The following is an 18,503-nucleotide window of genomic DNA, read 5'->3' as shown; positions in this document are numbered from 1 at the left end:
CCCCCGCACGGCGAGCCTCCTCCTGCCCCCGTCACGTGGACCACGGGGCCGCGTCCGTGCCCTCTCTACTCCGGTTCTTGTTCTCAAGCCTTCGCTCCGTGTGTTGCAGGTGCTGACGCCGCAGAGGTTCGGCGACGTCTTCCTCTACGACATGCCGCCCAACAGACACTCACCCATCCTGGACCAGGTGCAGGGCCTGCAGGGCCGGTACTCTTCGCCGAGGAACTCGACGCCGACGAGCATGGTGTCCGACTCGTACGACGTGCCCCCCAGGGCGATCGCCACTCCAACGCCGTCCTGCTACGACACCCCGGTGCCCGCCGTGCCCCTCCGGCCCGCGCTGCTCCGGCGGGAGTCGCAGGAGAGCTACGACGTGCCCCGGCCCATCGGGACCAGGTCGCCGCTGTAAGTACAGTGCGAGGGCGCGCGGCTCCCCTCCAGCACAGGCAGGGGCTCACCAGCCTGATTCGTGTTGCAGGAGCGCCGTGATGCTGATGCAGCAGAGGACGCTGACGCCCAGCAGCAGCGCCAGCTCGCTGACGGCGGACTCGGTGCACTCTGCGCCCAGCTCCAACCGGTCCAGCGTGGCGTCCAGCGTGGCGTCCAGCTTGGCGTCGTGCGGCAACGAGTACGATGTCCCGCGCAGCGCGAGGGTGCCTAGCGCCCTGGCCTTGAGCTCCCAGACGTACGACGTACCGCCCGCGGCCACCCCCGCGTCCACCCACGCCCCGCGTGGCCACCATGGGCCCCACCATGGGCACCACCATCACCACCACCACCCCGCCGCCCCCGCACCCGCCATCACCCCCCGCGAGCTGCCCCTGGAACTCGGCTCGGCGCTGGAGACCCTAGCACGGCTCCAGGGTGAGGCCACCTCCGCCGTGTCCAGGCTGCTGGGCTTTGCGGGCCCCCAGTGGCGCCACCGGGAGAAACTCGAGCCGTGCCTCATGGACATCAAGCTAGCCGTCGTTCGACTCCGCACCGCACTCCACGACCTCACAGAGTTCGGCGAGGGCGCCTTTGGCAATGCCGCCAGGGCCTCGGACAAAGGTAAGGAAGGCTCTTCTACTGCACAACCGCGGTCCTACCCGCTCTCTCGACACCGACGCCTCCAGACGCCTCCCCTCTATGTTGCAGGACTCGTCCCGAAGCTGCGGCCCCTCATCAAGGCATTGTGTGATGCCGACCGTTTAGTGCACGAGACCACGTCCCGATTAGATGCCCTGGACTGGTCTCTAGATGCGTTGTGTCGCGACGAGGAGGAGTCGGGCAGAAGGATATCCCCAGACGCGCTCGACCAACTTGTTGCCTGTGCTCAAGCCCTTACAGAGGATGTGCGGCAAGCTGCTTCGACTATCCAAGGGAATTCCACTCTCCTCTTCAAACGCGCGTCGTCACCAAATGGAAGCACCCACAGTGGTAACGGAGAGTGGCTGGAAGATTATGATTATGTCAATCTCGAATCCAAAGAGACTGTTGCCAAACAAAATGCAGAAATTATTGAAGATCTTCCTGAAAAACTCAGGTTTGACAATTAATTCCTCCCATGTGAGATTTGTTACCTCTCTTAAATGTGTTGTACAATATTTTTTCTTGGTTTACAGAAAATCATTTGATGGCCTTGTCAAGGAAACTGAGACTTTGGCAGTTAGTGTTCCTCCTGAGCCTGAAAATGCTGTAGATGCTGATGATATACGTATCTTGTCATTCTATGCTGGACAGATAGTAACCCATTCCGCTCATTTGACCCATGCAATTGATGCTTTTCTTCAAACTGTTGAACATAATCAACCACCCAAAGTCTTTTTAGCTCATAGTAAATTTGTGGTTTTATCTGCTCATTGGCTTGTCCAAGTTGGAGATACAGTTCATCGCAATGTGGTGGGTCATCTTACATTGTAATGCAATTATTTTTGCTTAAAAACGTGTTAAACTTATCTGTTATGTTTTTTTAATTTTCAGGCCCGAGCTGATGTGCGATCTAGAGTTCTAAGTTGTACCAACGCATTATCAGAAGCTCTTGGTTCAACAGTTCACAGAACAAAGAAAGCTGCCCTCCAGTTTCCCAGTGTTACAGCCGTTCAAGAAATGGTGGACTCAGTTGTAGATATTTCACATCTGGCCAGAGATTTAAAGCTTAGTATGGTGCAAGCATCACAACAGCTTTAGCAGTGTTAAGAAATTGAGAAACCTGTGTTTATGACAGTTATTGGGCCATTGTAAGAATTAATTTTGCAATATATCAGTAATTGTCTTACTTTCTGTTTTTGTTAAAACAATGCAACTAGTCATAAAATATTAAGTTTTGATTTGTTTTTTAATAGAACTATAATTATGTAAATGATGACATATTTTTAGATGCCTGAGTTATCAAATATTTCTTTCATTCATGTTTCTATTTTAATTTTATCTGGTAAGCATTTGCTCAATCTTTGCTTGTCCTTTTCTTTCCAACATTAGGGATTTTTGTTCTTGTTGTCAGATCTCAGAAGCAATTCCAGCAATTCTATCTTTCATTTATCTGTTTCTTTCTTTATTCCTTATCTTTCGTAACAGAACAAGAAATTCCAGCTAGAAATTTTAATGATAGTAGGTACATCCAATATCCAAGATAGTAACTTTGGATTTAGATTTGCTTCTGTGTTTAGCTTATCAAAGGAAGTATGGATTATTCTTTAAAATGTTTTGTTTCTTTCTTGCTGTTGTTTCACTGTATTTTTCAGATATAGTATACCCCTTTACAGCATTTGTGATAGTCATCTTTAGTGTGGCAAAATGTATTCCAAAGACAAGTATTTTATTTTTCCTGAAAAATTTGGTCATTACCTCCAAAATTAACAATCCTGAACAACTTCATGCATGCTTTCAGGCTGTCTCGTTTAAATTTGTGCCATATATCCAAAACTGAAATGATGTTCAATCAATTGATTTCAATTTCGCGTCAAAACCACATCTAGCTTTTAGAACAAATGACGCCGTCCACAGCAGATACTATGCCCCTACGCTTCCAGAATTGATGGCAAGTTGGCATAAGTAAAATGAACTGAAGTTTATAAAAACAGTAGCAAAATTCATATCATTGTGTATATCATACATATTTATAACGTTTAGAGACGTAATGTACATGTACATATTTTCTGTTGTTGTGATGTGCTTTAATTTTAATAACTTAGTACCTTGTAAAGTTAAAGTAATAAATGGCTTAATACTCAGTGTGTTAAGGATTTGTTTAAAAACTCATAATATATTGGATTCTATGATTTTTTAAAGTTGATTGTAATTGTAAAACCATGAAGAGGGGTTACCTGTTCATTCATACAGCACATTTAACTGTCAGATCACAGTCAGCTACATAGCTAGAACTCAACCAAGATTTTTTTTAGCTGCAAATTCACTCACTAGACTTCATTTCACCAAGTACAAATAAATGGCAATTATCAAGTACATAAACAAAAATAAATTGGTAATAGATCAGACTGAATGGCAAAGGATACAGTAATTTATCAAATGCAAAGTTCAAAAAATGAATCTTACTGGGAGAAATGTAAGAAATGTGAAAAATTGTATTGAGTTTTAAATGGGGTCATTGAAAAGCACACCGGAAGTGTGTGGCATCTAATCAGTAATAGACATATTCAATATTCTCAGTCATAAATCTTTTTTTGTTTTGTTTTTGTACAAAAAGGCAGACATGTATTATTATTAGTAACATAAAAGACATGACTCACAGATGAATCAATTACAATACGTCATCACATTTCCAGAGTTTATAGTCATGAAAACATGGCTGAATTCACTGAGCAATAAAAGCCATGATCTATTGAGATACATGACTATACCCTGTGAGTTCTGATCTTGGCTATAATGATTTGGGGCATGGTGAACCATAAGATATCACAACATCCAGAAAAAATCACAAAAACCTAAGCAATACAAAACCGCTTCTCTAAAAAAGTAAAATCAATCAACAATCTCAAGCTTACTAATACAGGGTAATTTGTCTGGTCCAGGGACCTTAACTTCAGAGATCTGGGTTGCAAAAGAAGACAGATCTCTTTTCATGGCATAAGCATCTTCCCCATCAGCATAGTATTTGGGTTCAATTTCCGAAATTTCAAACTTCAGTGTGTTGGTATAAAGGTGTAAAGCTGCTCGGTTTGAAATTCGCACATGCAATGATACATATTTAGCTTTGAAGCATTCAACCATAGCATATGATGCCTAGAAAAACAGAATTGAGTCTCATTAGTTCGGACAGATTACAGCAAAACAAAGAACAGAAAGAAAATTAATACACACTAATAAAGTTATATTACCTGGTCCATTAGCTTTTGAGCAAGTCCAAGTCTCCTGTGTGATCGCTTCACAGCGAGTGATGTAATATGTCCATGAGGATTATCCTCTGAGTCTTCTTCCATTTTAGCCAGAACATAGCCAACAATTTCTCCTTTTTCATCCTCTGCTACATAACTTAGCTGAGGCCATGACAAGCCATGATAGAAATAATATTTCATCTGATAATTTTCTGGTAGGCATAATAAATTACAGTGTTGCATATTCATAAGGTCTTCAGGTCTTGCACAGCGGATATTCATCTTGATTCTTGAAATAAAAGACAATACTAGAGAAAACTATTCACGTCGAGATTTCTTGGCTCTTGATCTTCCCGTTTTGAGCTCTGCAACCGTTCTTGATTCAGACCGGCTACCAAGAAGATCCCTCACAAAGCGGAACCGGGACAAGAAGAATTTCCACACAAGAAACCAACCTGAAATGCAAAATTTATCAAAATCAATCATTTAACCTATTTGACAAGAGCAATTTTGGACAAGAGAACTACTCTAGAAATAAAGGTGAATGTAGTAGTTTTTTACACAGATCTTGATAATTTGCCAAAAACGCAATAAGACTGAAGTGACAAGTGACCAAACACAGAATGGAGCAGAGAGAACAGTGCAAGGCAGACCAAATCAACAGTTATTGCCCCGCAAGAGAGGAAAAGAAATGGAATTTTCCTAAAATTTGGGGAGAGTAATGCTTACGACAGATAAAAACAAGAGTCAAAACATTGAAACGAGACAAAGCAATCCGTTGGATTTGACCCCTACATAAACAAAGCCTTGGCTTCTGCAAGCAAACCATAACCTGAACAAGACAACCCTACTCCATGCTCCTCCTGTCAACATTAATTCCATTGCAACTAACCGTCTTACCTAATGCAACCAAGGCCAATACAAGGGTGAGTGATGAAAACAGCGAAAACACAGCAAGCAAAATTTCCTTCATTATAGGCAAGGAAATCTTTTAGTAAATTTTATTTCTCACGGCACACACGTTGCAAGAGAAGTCAAATCCTACAGGGGACATTCAGAATAATCTACTGTAACTACCTGTATCTAAGGGAAACGCAATTTTACTGCTAAATCGCAATACAGGGAAATGTGGCCAAACATTGGCGGATAAAACTTGCACTCTCACGAACTAAACTGCAAAAATACTTTACCATTTGCTGTCTGTCGACTGTTCCCACGAGGGCAGAGCCTTTGACGTTTTCCGTAACATTCTCACCCTGCAACTAGTCCGTGGTCTTTGAATTTTTGGCGGCTAGCGAACGGCAGTGAGTGTCATTTCAGCTGCTAAACGGGTCTAAAGGTTTTATTTAAAGGACAATGACCAATTCTTTAAACCAAAGAAACGACTAAGAATTGGAGAAGTATGTAAGATATTGTTGTTATTTTGGATGGAAATAATTATCTCTATTCATCAATTCATTCATTGAAAAATTGAATGGGCCCTTGGGCTCCCATGCCTCATTCATTTATTTCATATTTGACTAAAGAGGTTGTCTTGAAATCAGTTGGGAAAGTGCAATCGCTTCTAAACCAGGAAACAAAATTTACCAGCATTGATGACAAAATTTGTAGCCATTTCTAATGTTATGTCATTTTTTTATGGTCTTAACCGATGTTTGTTCTTTGTTTAGTAAAGAAAGCAATCATCATGCGACGTTCTGCTGCCCCTTCATTACGCCATGCACAGCTTGGTTTACCTAATAGTAGCAGTGCTGTGAGCAGTTCAACGGCAGGACATCCAAACCCTCTCATTCGAGTCTCAAACCATCTATCACTTCTATCTTCGACATCTCAAAACCACCCGAATATTCCTACCTCATCTAATGGTTTGTAACTAATACACAATTGTCTCTTTATTGAAACCTCTCAAGAGATCCCTTAACTCAAACTGTTTTATTGTTGTACTATAGGTGCCCCTGCAGCTAGAAGCACTGCTAGTGTGCTCAACTTACTGTGTCAACCAAAGAAAGTAAATGTCCCAGCTATGAAAAGGCTAGAGGACGAAGCAGCAGATGACGTAGTTCATATTGACAAGGATCTGTTATCTAGTTCGAATAAATGTACTGCTGCACTATCAGCACCATCCTCATCAGTAGGAGACTCTTCCACACGGAAACGGTAATTATTTGAGAGATAAAACTTAGATTGCATCTAAAGCATTGCAAACTGTACCACGGTATTCTTTTGCCTTAGTATATTTCGCGTTGTGTTCGGGAAACCATCTGCCAAGAAACATAAAACATGGGAAGGGGATGGAACACTTGAAGTTGGAGAAAAAACAGCAACATTAATGGTACTATTCATCTCCTATTTTACGACATTTTCTATGAATTTGCAAATATCTGGAACCATGCACCATTCCATCAAAATTTATGGATTTTCAGGATGAAGATGGTAAAGTTATTGGGAGGGCATCGCAAGTCAAAACTGCAGAGCTAGAAGAAGGCAGCCGTTTAAAAGTGGGTTCCAAAGAAGTGGAGGTAAGTGTTCTACATGTGTACACAACTTCCAATCTAAAAATTATTCATCTATCCAAAAATTTTAACATTTTCCATCCTTTTATTTTGTGATAGTTGGTTGATCTTCTCAGTGGACCAGATGCCACTCAAACCTCCTCATCTCTGCTGCCTGGCCCTTCATCTTCTAAACGTCCTGCTTCAGAACTGACTGACAGTCCTGCTCCAACTAGCTGGAAAAAACCAAAAAAGAAGAGGAGCAATTCCTTAATAAAATTCAGCACTGAGGGCTGTGACCCTTTAATTTTACCAGCACCTTCTCATGATCACCAGGTGGCCTAGACTATCATGTTGAGTCTCATTAAAAACTCCATACAATTCATATTCCTCTATTACTGTTCTGTTATTCTTCCAGTGGACCTTCAACACTAAAAAACTGACCGTGACTCCTGTTGCTGTTGACAGTTTTTTGACTAAAATACTTCGACCACATCAGAGAGAGGGTGTGACATTCTTGTATGAATGTGTGATGGGCATCAAAAACATTAATTATTTTGGTGCAATTTTGGCTGATGAAATGGGCCTTGGGAAAACCCTTCAAACTATAACTTTATTATGGTGAGAAGCAGTCAGATCAGGTATTCAGTCTTCAGATATTTTCTAAAATGTAATGTAACATTTACTCGAACATTCTAGGACCCTTCTACGGCAAGGTCCTTATGGGAACAACCCTGTGGTTCGCCGTGCACTTATTGTCTGTCCAAGCAGTCTTGTCTCAAATTGGCAAAAAGAATTCGATCGCTGGCTAGGATCACATAGGCTAAGAACATTTGCAGTAGATCAGGTAAAATCAAATTTTCATCCATGTCAAACTAAAAACTTATCATTTCCCAAAATTTACATCCACAATTCTATTGCAGAAAAATAAAGTAACAGAGTTTGCTAGGCTTACTCAGATTCCTGTGATGTTCATCTCTTATGAAATGCTGATGCGTAACTTTGATGATATCAGTACAATCAAGTTTGATATACTTATCTGTGATGAGGGACATCGCTTAAAAAATAATAACATTCGTACTTCAGTGGTAAGGTTTTCATGTTGTTTCAAGCACATTACTGTACTCAACAATTCATATACACCTTAGCATGTCTTGCCGTACAATTTTATTGACTCGTATTTGGCAGCTTTTAAACAAATTGGATATTAAGTCAAGAATTTTGCTCACTGGTACACCAATACAAAATGACCTGCAAGAATACTATGCACTTGTTGATTTTGTAAATCCTGGCATTCTGGGCTCATCAGCAGGTACTTTGAAATCTATATCACCTAACATTTGGTATAGAAGATCTATAGTCATAAAACTATACTGCTTCTTTTGCCAGAATTTCGTCAGCTATTTGAAGAACCCATTATAGCCTCTCAACAACCAAACTGCTCACATGATGAGCAGTGTCTGGGAGAAGAAAGAGCCTCTGAACTCAACTCTAAAACAGCCTGTTTTATCTTACGGAGAACGCAAGCTGTTATCAATCAGTATTTACCAACTAAAACAGAAGTGGTTGTTTTTGTTAAACCAGTGACCATACAGGTATGTAATCTCCACACTTCTCATGTAACAGTTTAGTTTTATGTATCACTTTGTTTATTAACTGAATCTCTTGGTTTAGAAAATCTTATGTCGAGCTGCTTTGGATTGGTGGGAGAACCGGGATAGGACTTCTGGCAACAGTGATGGAGTAAGTCATTTGGGAGTACTGACTGCCTTGAAGAAAATTTGTAACCACCCAGCACTGATAAGAGGTGGAGAGTATTTAGATGAAGAAGACTCCAAAACTGACCAAGTAAGTACTAATTTGAGTATTATGAGAGGAGTAAAGTCTGCTGTTGACCATTCTGTTGTTGTTTTCATACATGAAGGGACATTTTGTGTCAATTGTTGTATTTGTATTTCAGGAGTCTCTTCTTAAAGAATTGTCTGAACTGTATAATGTTTCTGAGAATGGTGCTGTGGCGGTTCACCATTCAGCAAAATTAAATCTTGTTCGTCGACTCCTTGAGCATCTGATCACTATTAGAGAAAGAATTGTCATTGTTTCATATTTTACACAGGTTATTTTATTTTATTTATATTATTATTTTCCTACTTTTCCCATAAGGCACAAATGGATGTGTTTTCTTTTTTGGTCCAGACTCTAGATCTACTGGCTTCACTTTGTGACGAAATGGGGCTTAAATACTGCCGACTCGATGGCTCTACACCTGCGTCTCAACGCTCTGCCATTGTTGACGAGTTCAATTCTACCTACTCACGAAACAGTACAGTCAAAATTGCATCAAAATAGTGTAGTTAGATTTACAGCGATTGATTCTAACTCACACCTGCTCTTTTATGTTTCAGTTGTATTCCTTTTAAGTGCACGAGCAGGTGGCGTTGGTTTAAACCTGGTTGGTGCATCTAGACTTGTGCTCTTTGACTCTGATTGGAATCCAGCCTCTGATGCTCAAGCAATGTCAAGAATATGGAGAGATGGACAGAAAAAGAGTGTTTACATTTACAGGTTTGCACTGTAGCTACTGCTTGACCACAGACATTATATATCTTCTGACTTAAAAACATCTCTCATCTCTTCCACTCTAAATGATCTTCATTTCAGATTGTTAACATGTGGAACAATAGAAGAAAAAATTTTCCAACGGCAACTCAGTAAAGCTGGACTTAGTGGGGCTGTAGTTGATCCTCATAAGCAAAGTAACATAAAACTTTCAAACCAAGAATTAAAGGTCTGTATTACAACTCTGACATCTTAACTTGAGACAATCTGTTTTTCTAACACATGCTAGCCCCTGTTTTTCAGGATTTGTTTACATTTCATGAAGGAAATGAGAGCTTAACACATTGCTCTCTTGGATGCAATTGTGATGGAAAAGGCAATGTCCCCTCAACTGAAGACATCCCCTTCTCTGATGAGAAAGAAAATGAACTAGATGACGATGATGATGATAGAGACTGTCAGTTATACTTGGGGCGAAAATCAGACTCAGTCAAAAAGAAGGATGCTTCTGATTTGAGAATGAACCAGCTTTTTGAATGGCAGCACCACGCTCCTGTATTTCAAGAAGGTGCTCTTCAGGTAAAGTGGAAGAATAAATTTGAATTTTGTCATAGGCTTTGATCATTAATTAATATTGCAGAATTTAATTTATGTTTAACTTCCTCTAGGCTTTAGGTCTCACATATGCCTCAGATATGCTGGCTTTCATGTTCGTCTCACCACCAGCTACAGAACAACAATCACAAGCTTAAAATAAAAAATTAATATTGTTTTTGTTATTTATTTATTTTTGGTTTCTATCATATTCTTATTATAACACTTCTTATTATGTGTTTGTTTTCTTTGAACATGTAGTTTTAAGGAGTGCTGTTTTCTTTCTGAAATAGATATGTAATGTTTTTTGTTTTTGTTTAATTGAGCGGTGTTGAAATTGAGCTGTGATAATTAAAGAAAGACTTCTTGACTAATTGACAGATTAAATGTTTTAACTTTTACCTGCTCCCTACCTGCTCTACTATAAGGTCCTTAACAAGAAGAGGATTGTGGCTGTGTGCGCCAGAAGGCTCTTTTTCTTATTCTTAAATGCATACAACATTTTTAGCTGAGTATAAAATAGGTTTAATGTTTTTCACGAAGAGCAATCACTAGGTACATAGTCAGGCTTTTAAACAAGTAACTTAAATGTTGCAATGAAAGATTAATACACTGATAATACTGAAAAAGGGTATGTCCTTTAGGCCTTCTCAAGACTATGTATTTTGTAGACTGTTTTCACCAATAACTCTGCTCATGGAAGACATTGTGGACAGTATATTCGACTTTACTGACCTATCAACTGGAATGGAGAGGCTGGTGACAAGTTTTAATACTCAAGAGAAATGTGAAAAATCCAAAACATACATATGATATAGATCTATTGTCTGTCACATCTCATCTTGAGATTTGACGATGAAAACTATAAACAGTTTGCAACGGGAACTGCCTACTGCAGTGTAAACCTGACAGTCACTCACTAGCACTTTGAAATGATACATAAACAAGTCTGATTTTGTTACATTTTTCACAGGCTTGGCTTTGTCAGTACATACTTCAAATTAATACTCAAACTGTTTGAACAGTTAAATGAGACACAATTCACAAAATAAATATTTAACTTATTTAACAAAAAAATAAATAAAACCATTTGGAAACAAAACTCTTCACAAAGTTCATAATGCACAGTCACATAATTACTAAATTCCATACATGATGGGGGAATAATTTCTGTTGTTCCTAAATTTTAGACTACATATGGCTTTTAAAAAAAACATGCGTACTACTTCAGAACGTAACAAACCTTTGAGAAAAGCATGCTATACAATAGTATGTTGTCAAAAATCTTTCAGATCTTATCAGTATGATGGGAAATTGTTTGCACAAGTTTCATATATTGGTCCCACCTAGTGCATGAGTGAATATTCCCTCCAGTAACAAGAATTTCTGTCACAGTTTGAAATATACAAAAGGGGGCTTGGATGGACATGGTCTACCATTTCTAACATAAGCTACACATCATGAACGAAGGGGAATACTCTGGCTCCAGTGCATGGTGTAAATATATGTAGTAAGTACTGATTCACGTTTGGACATGTGGTGCACAAAATAGTATGAGCTGAAGATCGTTTGTCTCAAATTTAAAGAAAAATCACATTTTATCAACATTGTGTTTTTTTTCTAAAAGCAGGCAAAATTAAAATTGATACAACAGCATCTTTTATCTTCTCTTTACCAAAGTACTAAGCAAAAATACAACTTAAACAGGATTCCCTAAATACAATCACAGAGGTTTAGTGTCATGCAAAATGTTGCTCTTCTGGAATGGGCATTCAAAAACTTGGCAAGGCTGAAACATTCCACACATTAAATAAATTAGTTTGTACAGATCTGCACAACAAATAGCTTAGTCCAAGCAATGGAGTTTTGTCAATCAAACATAATATCAGCTACTCAATTAGGGTTCCTTCTTTATGTTTTACAACAATTAAAACGAAAAGCTGTGTGCTAATTTGTAAAGAAGTAGAGGTGTGTTGGTTTTGAAATTATCAAGATAACTGAAGTAACTGGAAATAACCCAAATCGATTAAGAAATACCAAAACAAATATAGGAGTGGAATCACTTTGCATTTAAGAGTGTGTTTAGGTGGATTTAGGCTCTTGACAGAGCTAGGTATTCAGCTTCAGCTTGTTTCAGCATAGGCTTCAATAGAATAAATCAACCTTCACTCGAGTGGAGAATGTGGGCTTACCTATAGGAGTAGTACAAATCCATAATAATTTGACTTTCAAAAAGTTACTAAAGTTTTCAAAGCATTTCAAAATTAATTACTTCATGAAGTATCAGCATACATTATCACAGATACTTACATTAACTTAAAAACTTCAGTAGCAATATATCACAATCCTAAACAATGTGGATTGTGTCAGTTGTGAAACATAAAGAATTTAAATTTCATCAAAAATGCTCATAAACATGCCATTCAATTAAAATCAGTCTACACATTAATAAAACTACAAAATGTTGCATCTGCAATAATGAAACAGGGGTATCAAAACGTTCCTGTGAGACACTGTCAATGCGATTCATTAATATCAAAAGGTGATGTAGGAGTAAGCCCTGAAATTTGGGAGTAATGTAAACTGTTAACATACTTCTTCCTGCTTTGAGTCTTTTCATTAACAGACAAAATATTTGGCCTCATTAAATTTTGACAAGTTGGATCAGTGGACATTGCAGCTGTGTGCAGACCACAAACTATAGACGGAGATTGTAAGGGATTTTCCTTCACCATATAACTTGGTAAACCCTTCTCCAGTTCAAAACCATGCCTCAATGCACGGGTGTGTTTTCCACTGCACAACGGTGTCTCAGCCTGCATTGCAAATACAACAGGTGATCGACGACGCCATTTCCATGGCTTGCGGAGCACTGCCAAACACCCGACCGGCTTCAGGGGAGGAGGTCGAGTTGATGGGAGTGCTTGTGACCACAGTCAGAGCCTATCTCTTTCTCTCTCACGTTCCACCCGCAGCGCATCCCAGCGGGCATCATCGGACTCGTGAGTGAGATACCGATATCCCACTTGGGCTTCAAGATCTCTTAAATCACACCAAGTTTGATAATCCTGTTGAAAGATATTAATTTCAGTAAAATTGCTAAAATAAATTTCATCAAAGGGTATTATTAAAGTGTTTTATGACATGCCTGTAGCCATGTGTGGACCAGTGATTTGTCTACTGTGTAACGTTTGCGTTGTTTTACTTGTAGCAAATTGTTGATTAGATCAATAGCTGAAATTTTTAAAATGAGAAGGTAAGATTTTGAATATATCACAAGATGAATAAACATTGAAGATAACAAATAAATTACCATCTGAAGAAATTTCTTTCCATGGCTTTGGCGGATACATAAATGCTGCATTTTGTATTTGATCATTGATGTCCTCATCCTCATTAAATGGAAAAGTTCCGCTTAAACTGACATACACAATAACACCCACACTCCACATGTCCAAAGAGCGGTTGTAACCTTTATTTCTCAGCACTTCTGGAGCTGAATAGAAATAAAATAATTATTGTCTGATTGGCTTTTAAGAGCTAAAAGTGAATAAACATTAGTTTGTTTGTGCTTACCAAGATACGCAGGAGTTCCTACTACAGATCTTCTAAAAGACTTCTCCCCGATAATTCTAGCAAAACCAAAGTCACATAATTTGACTTGGGGGAAATCTCCATCCGAGCTTAGCAAGACATTTTCTGGCTTTAAGTCACAATGCACAATGTTCTTACTGTGGAGATACTTCAGTGCAACAAGAATCTACAGAGAAAAATATCTAATTTAGCCTCAGTGATAAAAATAGAGTTGGTCATGTCAATAGTCAGGAGAATGTTTTACCTGTGTTATTAAGAATTTTGTTATTCTTTCACTTAGGCGACCTTTTTCACTTGATAAAATCATTTCAAGCATATCTCCTCTAAGTTTCTCCATTACAACAAAAATGCGCTCAGGTGTCTCAAACATTCCCTCCAAATTGACAACACTGGCATGAGAAAGGTTCTGAAGGATTGATACTTCGTTTTTCAGTTGGGCTTCTTGTTTTGTGGGAAAGCGCAGTTTATCAATAACTTTAATAGCAACTGAGCGCCCAGATTTCCTATGTACTCCTAGATAAATGGAAAACAAATGTTTTTGCTAGTTGAGAATACAAAAACAGGGTCTTACGAGACTGGAGCTACATTTATGATGTTACCTCCATAAACTGTTCCAAATTGGCCAGATCCAAGTACTTCATCAGGGAAAATTTGATAGAGTTGGCTAATATCAGTTGGTCTTTCTTCAAGCTGTTGAGCCTCTCCTGAAGAGCTCTCTGCTTCTGTAAAATAAAATCACACCCCTTACATACTGCAAGCTATACTAAATATGATTAATTATCTTAAGAATAATATTTTATTCTTACTTGATGTGTTTGATAAAACTGGCATCAAGGCCTGGCGTATGCTTGTTTCCCAGCTTTTGGCAAGATGAGCTCCAACACCACTTTCAACAGCAGGCATATCTCTCATACCCTGAGTGTACATAGTATCTTCTCCAACATAATAAGAGATGGTTGAAGTATGTAGCTCAAAGCAATGCATAGCATCTGAAAGACAGAAAGCATCAACAAATTGTGAACTAGGACTGTTTCTAATTGTTTCTAACTGTTTTATCATTGCAAAAGCCAAGTATATACATACCCCCTTGTATGCATTTTGCGGGTTCCACAGAGAGAATTTCTGCTAGGGATATTTCTCTGTAATACTTAGCTCCTGTGTCACTTTGGAACAAAGTGATGGCCTTACTGTCCAGTCTCCAATAATGCCTTTTTCGCTGAGGTACATAAAATAAAAAAAAATGTGATATCACAGGAAAAAACATAAAAGGTCACATAAAAGAGCGCCAAAATCATACAAGAAGAATAAACTGCTAATTCTTTACCATGCGATCTTTGTTAGTGAAATGGACCATCCATCCTTCCTTGATGACTTTAGACCCTCGACGTTTTGTATGTTTGACTGATTGTACAATTCTCATGAGTGGAATGTTATTGCTGGGTGATGATCTGGCAAAAAATATCAGAAAGTGCTGTAGTCTGAGTTTTTGTACTTGTTACTAGATAACGACATACAACTTACGTAGCAGGCCTTGGACGTTGGACATCTCCATCATCATCAGGTCCAGTAATGTGGTCCTACAAATTATTTTAAACCCATACAGCTATTATTTTTCCATAGACTTTTAGAATAATTACATATGTTTTGTATTAAAGAAAAACTAAATTACATACAACATAACATCCATTGGTTGGTGACTCCACAGTAGAACTCTTCCTTGTGTTATTGGGTGAAACAGTATCATCATTTTCTCCGTCACTATCTTCTTCAGCCCCATCTCTGCTGTTTTCACGATCAGGTTCACTCCCCATCCCACTGTCTGGATATTCTCCTTCATAAACAAAAAACACAAAAAGATTTTAAAAGTGATTTAAATAAAGTTGTTAATCAAAATTCATTTTATACAATAAAAGATTACCTCCTTCTCTTATGCTTTCACCAGGACAATCTTTGGGCACTTTTTCAACACATTTCTTGTGAACATTATAATGGCAGTCTTTACACTGAAGTCCTTGTTTGAATAATCCTTTCAGAAGCTTCTTGCAGATCTGACACAGTGTTGGGCGAATATAGCTATGAACCAGAAGAGTGTGAGGGATAGGACACCTAGCAGCCATTTCTTTTTCCACCCAAGGAGGTCTTCCACCAAGAGACGGAGATCGACTTTGTTTTGGCACAGAAAGAGTAACAGCTCCAAGTTGTTGCATGAGACTTTGCTGAAATGATAAAGTACTTCGATGAGTATTTTTTTTGTTTTGTTTAACAGCTAATAGTATAAAGATAGCACCATTTACATTTACCATTCCACTGGATTCATCAGATACTGATGTCAAAGAAGAATTAGATCCGGTCTCTGAAGGGCTGCGAGGAACCTGGAGGGTTGAGGATCTACGTCGCCTTTGCTCCCCCATGTCAAGAATTGCATATGAGCAGTTGTTTGGAATTTTTATTATACATCTTTTGTGATAGTTTTGTCCACAACCTGAAGTCATAAAACACAGTAAAAAGGGTTTTAAAATATGAATTATGAGAAGATATAAGATAAAATTTTCAGAGTAATAATTTCCTACCTTCACATTTCAGGCCTTGTCTAACCAAACCAAACAACATCTCAGCACAAAAGTCACAAAATGTTGGGACCTTATAAGAATGAACCACTAAGGCATGTGGTCTGAGAGGGACATCATCACCAGTTATTTCTGGGACAGATGGTGGTAAAGTGGCTGAAACATGTAATGTAGATTGTCAGAAGACTAATAAAGAGTTATTTTCAACTTGAAATGGGGGATAGAAAATTAAAACAACACTTACATGTCATCACAATTTCAACTAAAGTTTCATCTACAATATCCACAGTAGAATTTACAAGCTGCAAAATGTTTACTGATGAATAGTCATGGCGGAATAGAAGCAGGCGATCCGGAAGCCTTGTCAATCCATGGTCTGGGAACTGAAACATAAAGAGGTGCAAATCTTTATTAATATGGTAGTCATGGAAAATTATCTAATATCTCCCTCAATCACCAACCTAATCTATCAGCCCTTAATGGATAAATAATGGAAGACATGTCTCCTTAAAAATCAATACACTTTAAATAGTTGTGCCTGCTGTGATTCCCCCGACCAGTCCCTGGACAAGGAGCTATCCGTCGGCCACATATGTGGAAGGACAACGGGTCAGCACGTCCTCGGCCCTGGTTCGGCGTGGCGCTGCGTGGAGCTGCGTGGCACTGCGTAGCGTGGCGAGGCGCCGCCGCTTTGCCTCGCGACCCAGGGTACCGCGGATCGGTCAAGGCGTGCGGCCAAGGTCAGGATTCAAGTCGGGAGCGATACAGCACAGCAGCTTGGCCTTGATGGAGTGTGGCGGTGCGTGGCAGACCGTCGGGATGCGTGGTTGAGCTGGGCTGAGCGTGGCGTGGCGCTGACGTTACACCCTGCACCCTCTGCCTGGGGATCCCGCTCATGGTCCATTCATCAGATTCATCGATAGACGTCCTTCACCACCATTATGCTATCGTCGATCCCCCGCTATCTCCCCCCTTTCCAGTGAACGCGTATAAGGGGCCGACCAAACACCTCGTCCCTCATTTTCTCGGGCGTTCTTTTTTTTTTTTTCCACCGCGCCGTACTCTGCCACGCCATGCACGTCGCCCCGAGATTACTCTTCTGGGTCCAATACCCAAGAAAGTTGGAGTAGCGCGGTGTGGGCGTGGCGCTGAGAGAGGGAGGCGAGGCGCCGCGGGCTGCAGGTGGGGGCGGGGGGCGGCGGGGGCGGCGCCCCCAGGGGTGCCGTGGACACACGCCCCAGAAAGAGTAACTGAACTCCAAGAAGAGAAGCTGGCGCTGGCAGGGTGGGGCGACGTGAGGCTGAGGCCGGCAGTGGTGCGTCTCCGGGGGAATAAGAGAGAAAGAGGGGGGGGGGGGCACTACCGTTCCCGAGGGCTAGGGTCATAGGGGTCGCAGGAGTTGCGTGGGAGTCGGAGCAGGGAGGGGGAGGGGGGAGTGCGCGTCAGACTGGCTGGTCTGGAGCAAACGGGAAAGAGAGAGAGAGAGAGAGGGTTGGAGGGAGAGAAAGGGTCAGGCGAAATGTTGTACCCTCGTCGCCCCGCCGTCGCCCTGACGCCCCAATAAAGTCCGGGCCGGAGGCGGCCCTAGGACCACGGGCCGGGGGTGGGGCCGGGGGTGGGGCGGGGCGCACGGGGGCCGGGAGCCGGGGGCGGGTGCAGAGGGGCCCGGGGACTGAATGCACGGGAGGCCGGGGCCGGAGGCCACCACAAGACGAGCCTTGCACCGCCGTTCCATTCCGTTCGCTTCCGTCAAGCGTTTCGGGAATGTTTCCCAGAGAAAGTGGGTCACTGGCAAGTCGAGCCGAACCGAACAGAGCCGAGCCGAGCCGGGGCACACCGGCTGGCTGGGCAGGGCAGGGCAGCGCGGCGGGCCGCAGCCGAGCACATCGCGCACGGCATGCGCCGCCTGGAGAACGTGAGCGCGAGCGCGAGCGTTACCAGCGCCGGAGCGAGCCGCCGCACCTCGCCGCCGATAGCCACTCCACGCGCGCCACCATCACCCACGACGAGAGCCGACGGGGCGAAGGAGGCGCGGGCCGTTGTTTACTTTGTCCTATCCCGACCATCCCCTCCCCCTCTCCCCCCGTGTCCGGTCAACCTGCTACATGACGGCGGGCGGCGGGGCGCGTGCCTCCTCGCCTCCTCCGCGGGACGCGCGCACGTCGATAGAGAGGCGGGGCGGGGTAAGGCGGGCCGGGGCGGGCGGGCAAAAACGAAAACATGTCCCGTCGCTTATCTGTATGATGAGAGACCACCCCACCGACAGGGCAATACATCGTTCAATTTAGCCGACTTGCGCTGTTTGCTCCTCTGGGGGTGGCCTCGGGAGAGGGTGGTGTGGCGCCGGGTGGCGCCGGCGGGCTGGGGCATCGGGAGGGGGTAGA

At 41.7% G+C, this 18,503-nt stretch overlaps 4 protein-coding genes across 9 annotated transcripts in view; 2 read left to right on the top strand and 2 right to left on the bottom strand.

The window, feature by feature from the left end:
• The first annotated feature begins 77 nt into the window (after positions 1-77).
• LOC113205221 (breast cancer anti-estrogen resistance protein 1) lies at positions 78-3,212 on the top strand. The gene is made up of 5 exons (XM_052274641.1): positions 78-405; positions 479-1,050; positions 1,138-1,525; positions 1,605-1,881; positions 1,963-3,212. The coding sequence occupies exons 1-5, from the start codon at positions 152-154 to the stop codon at positions 2,167-2,169; spliced, it is 1,698 nt and encodes a 565-aa protein (XP_052130601.1). The 5' UTR covers positions 78-151; the 3' UTR covers positions 2,170-3,212.
• A 429-nt stretch (positions 3,213-3,641) lies between these two features.
• LOC113205204 (N-alpha-acetyltransferase 10) lies at positions 3,642-5,652 on the bottom strand. Of its 2 annotated transcripts, none has more exons than XM_026420729.2 (3): positions 5,504-5,652; positions 4,317-4,768; positions 3,642-4,221 (listed from the first exon to the last, which is right to left on the bottom strand). In XM_026420729.2, the coding sequence occupies exons 2-3, from the start codon at positions 4,593-4,595 to the stop codon at positions 3,961-3,963; spliced, it is 540 nt and encodes a 179-aa protein (XP_026276514.1). In that variant the 5' UTR covers positions 4,596-4,768; positions 5,504-5,652; the 3' UTR covers positions 3,642-3,960. The 2 variants fall into 2 exon arrangements, with proteins under 2 accessions (XP_026276514.1, XP_026276522.1); XM_026420737.2 differs by having other exon boundaries at positions 5,391-5,519.
• On the top strand, positions 5,540-10,332 carry LOC113205152 (DNA repair and recombination protein RAD54B-like). Of its 5 annotated transcripts, none has more exons than XM_026420684.2 (18): positions 5,540-5,617; positions 5,984-6,178; positions 6,263-6,470; positions 6,546-6,645; positions 6,737-6,832; positions 6,926-7,141; positions 7,224-7,426; positions 7,505-7,652; positions 7,729-7,893; positions 7,994-8,117; positions 8,195-8,400; positions 8,480-8,653; positions 8,766-8,921; positions 9,002-9,128; positions 9,211-9,370; positions 9,467-9,593; positions 9,668-9,943; positions 10,033-10,332. In XM_026420684.2, exons 2-18 carry the CDS (start codon positions 6,001-6,003, stop codon positions 10,114-10,116), a joined length of 2,748 nt encoding a protein of 915 aa, XP_026276469.1. In that variant the 5' UTR covers positions 5,540-5,617; positions 5,984-6,000; the 3' UTR covers positions 10,117-10,332. The 5 variants fall into 5 exon arrangements, with proteins under 5 accessions (XP_026276469.1, XP_026276445.1, XP_026276461.1 ...); XM_026420660.2 differs by having other exon boundaries at positions 5,573-5,713; XM_026420676.2 differs by having other exon boundaries at positions 5,579-5,713; positions 5,989-6,178.
• A 127-nt stretch (positions 10,333-10,459) lies between these two features.
• The window catches only part of LOC113205193 (serine/threonine-protein kinase D3), a 15,178-nt gene continuing 7,134 nt past the window's right edge, over positions 10,460-18,503 (bottom strand). The window contains exons 3-17 of the mRNA XM_026420708.2: positions 16,364-16,502; positions 16,123-16,275; positions 15,853-16,034; positions 15,471-15,768; positions 15,226-15,383; positions 15,074-15,129; positions 14,877-15,000; positions 14,636-14,768; positions 14,359-14,541; positions 14,152-14,274; positions 13,797-14,065; positions 13,535-13,718; positions 13,272-13,454; positions 13,107-13,192; positions 10,460-13,026 (exon numbers count right to left, since the gene is read on the bottom strand). Coding sequence (XP_026276493.1) covers positions 12,895-13,026; positions 13,107-13,192; positions 13,272-13,454; positions 13,535-13,718; positions 13,797-14,065; positions 14,152-14,274; positions 14,359-14,541; positions 14,636-14,768; positions 14,877-15,000; positions 15,074-15,129; positions 15,226-15,383; positions 15,471-15,768; positions 15,853-16,034; positions 16,123-16,275; positions 16,364-16,502 — 2,403 coding nt within the window. The 3' untranslated portion in view covers positions 10,460-12,894. The remainder of the gene's footprint in view (positions 13,027-13,106; positions 13,193-13,271; positions 13,455-13,534; positions 13,719-13,796; positions 14,066-14,151; positions 14,275-14,358; positions 14,542-14,635; positions 14,769-14,876; positions 15,001-15,073; positions 15,130-15,225; positions 15,384-15,470; positions 15,769-15,852; positions 16,035-16,122; positions 16,276-16,363; positions 16,503-18,503) is intronic.

This window comes from Frankliniella occidentalis, unplaced genomic scaffold (genome assembly GCF_000697945.3).
Source record: "Frankliniella occidentalis isolate FOCC.00 unplaced genomic scaffold, Focc_3.1 Scaffold421, whole genome shotgun sequence".
NCBI classification, from domain to species: domain Eukaryota; kingdom Metazoa; phylum Arthropoda; class Insecta; order Thysanoptera; family Thripidae; genus Frankliniella; species Frankliniella occidentalis.
The sequence above is the reverse complement of the archived record's forward strand: the minus strand, read 5'-3'. Positions and strand labels throughout refer to the sequence as shown.

Coding starts and splice junctions, on each gene's coding strand:
- LOC113205221 (XM_052274641.1), top strand. CDS start 152: ATGCCGCCCAACAGACACTCACCCATCCTGGACCAGGTGCAGGGCCTG. Junction 406..478: donor ATCGGGACCAGGTCGCCGCT/GTAAGTACAGTG, acceptor TTCGTGTTGCAG/GAGCGCCGTGATGCTGATGC. Junction 1,526..1,604: donor GATCTTCCTGAAAAACTCAG/GTTTGACAATTA, acceptor CTTGGTTTACAG/AAAATCATTTGATGGCCTTG.
- LOC113205204 (XM_026420729.2), bottom strand. CDS start 4,595: ATGAATATCCGCTGTGCAAGACCTGAAGACCTTATGAATATGCAACAC. Junction 4,222..4,316: donor CTCAAAAGCTAATGGACCAG/GTAATATAACTT, acceptor CTGTTTTTCTAG/GCATCATATGCTATGGTTGA.
- LOC113205152 (XM_026420684.2), top strand. CDS start 6,001: ATGCGACGTTCTGCTGCCCCTTCATTACGCCATGCACAGCTTGGTTTA. Junction 7,427..7,504: donor CAAACTATAACTTTATTATG/GTGAGAAGCAGT, acceptor CGAACATTCTAG/GACCCTTCTACGGCAAGGTC. Junction 8,922..9,001: donor TTGTTTCATATTTTACACAG/GTTATTTTATTT, acceptor TTTTTGGTCCAG/ACTCTAGATCTACTGGCTTC.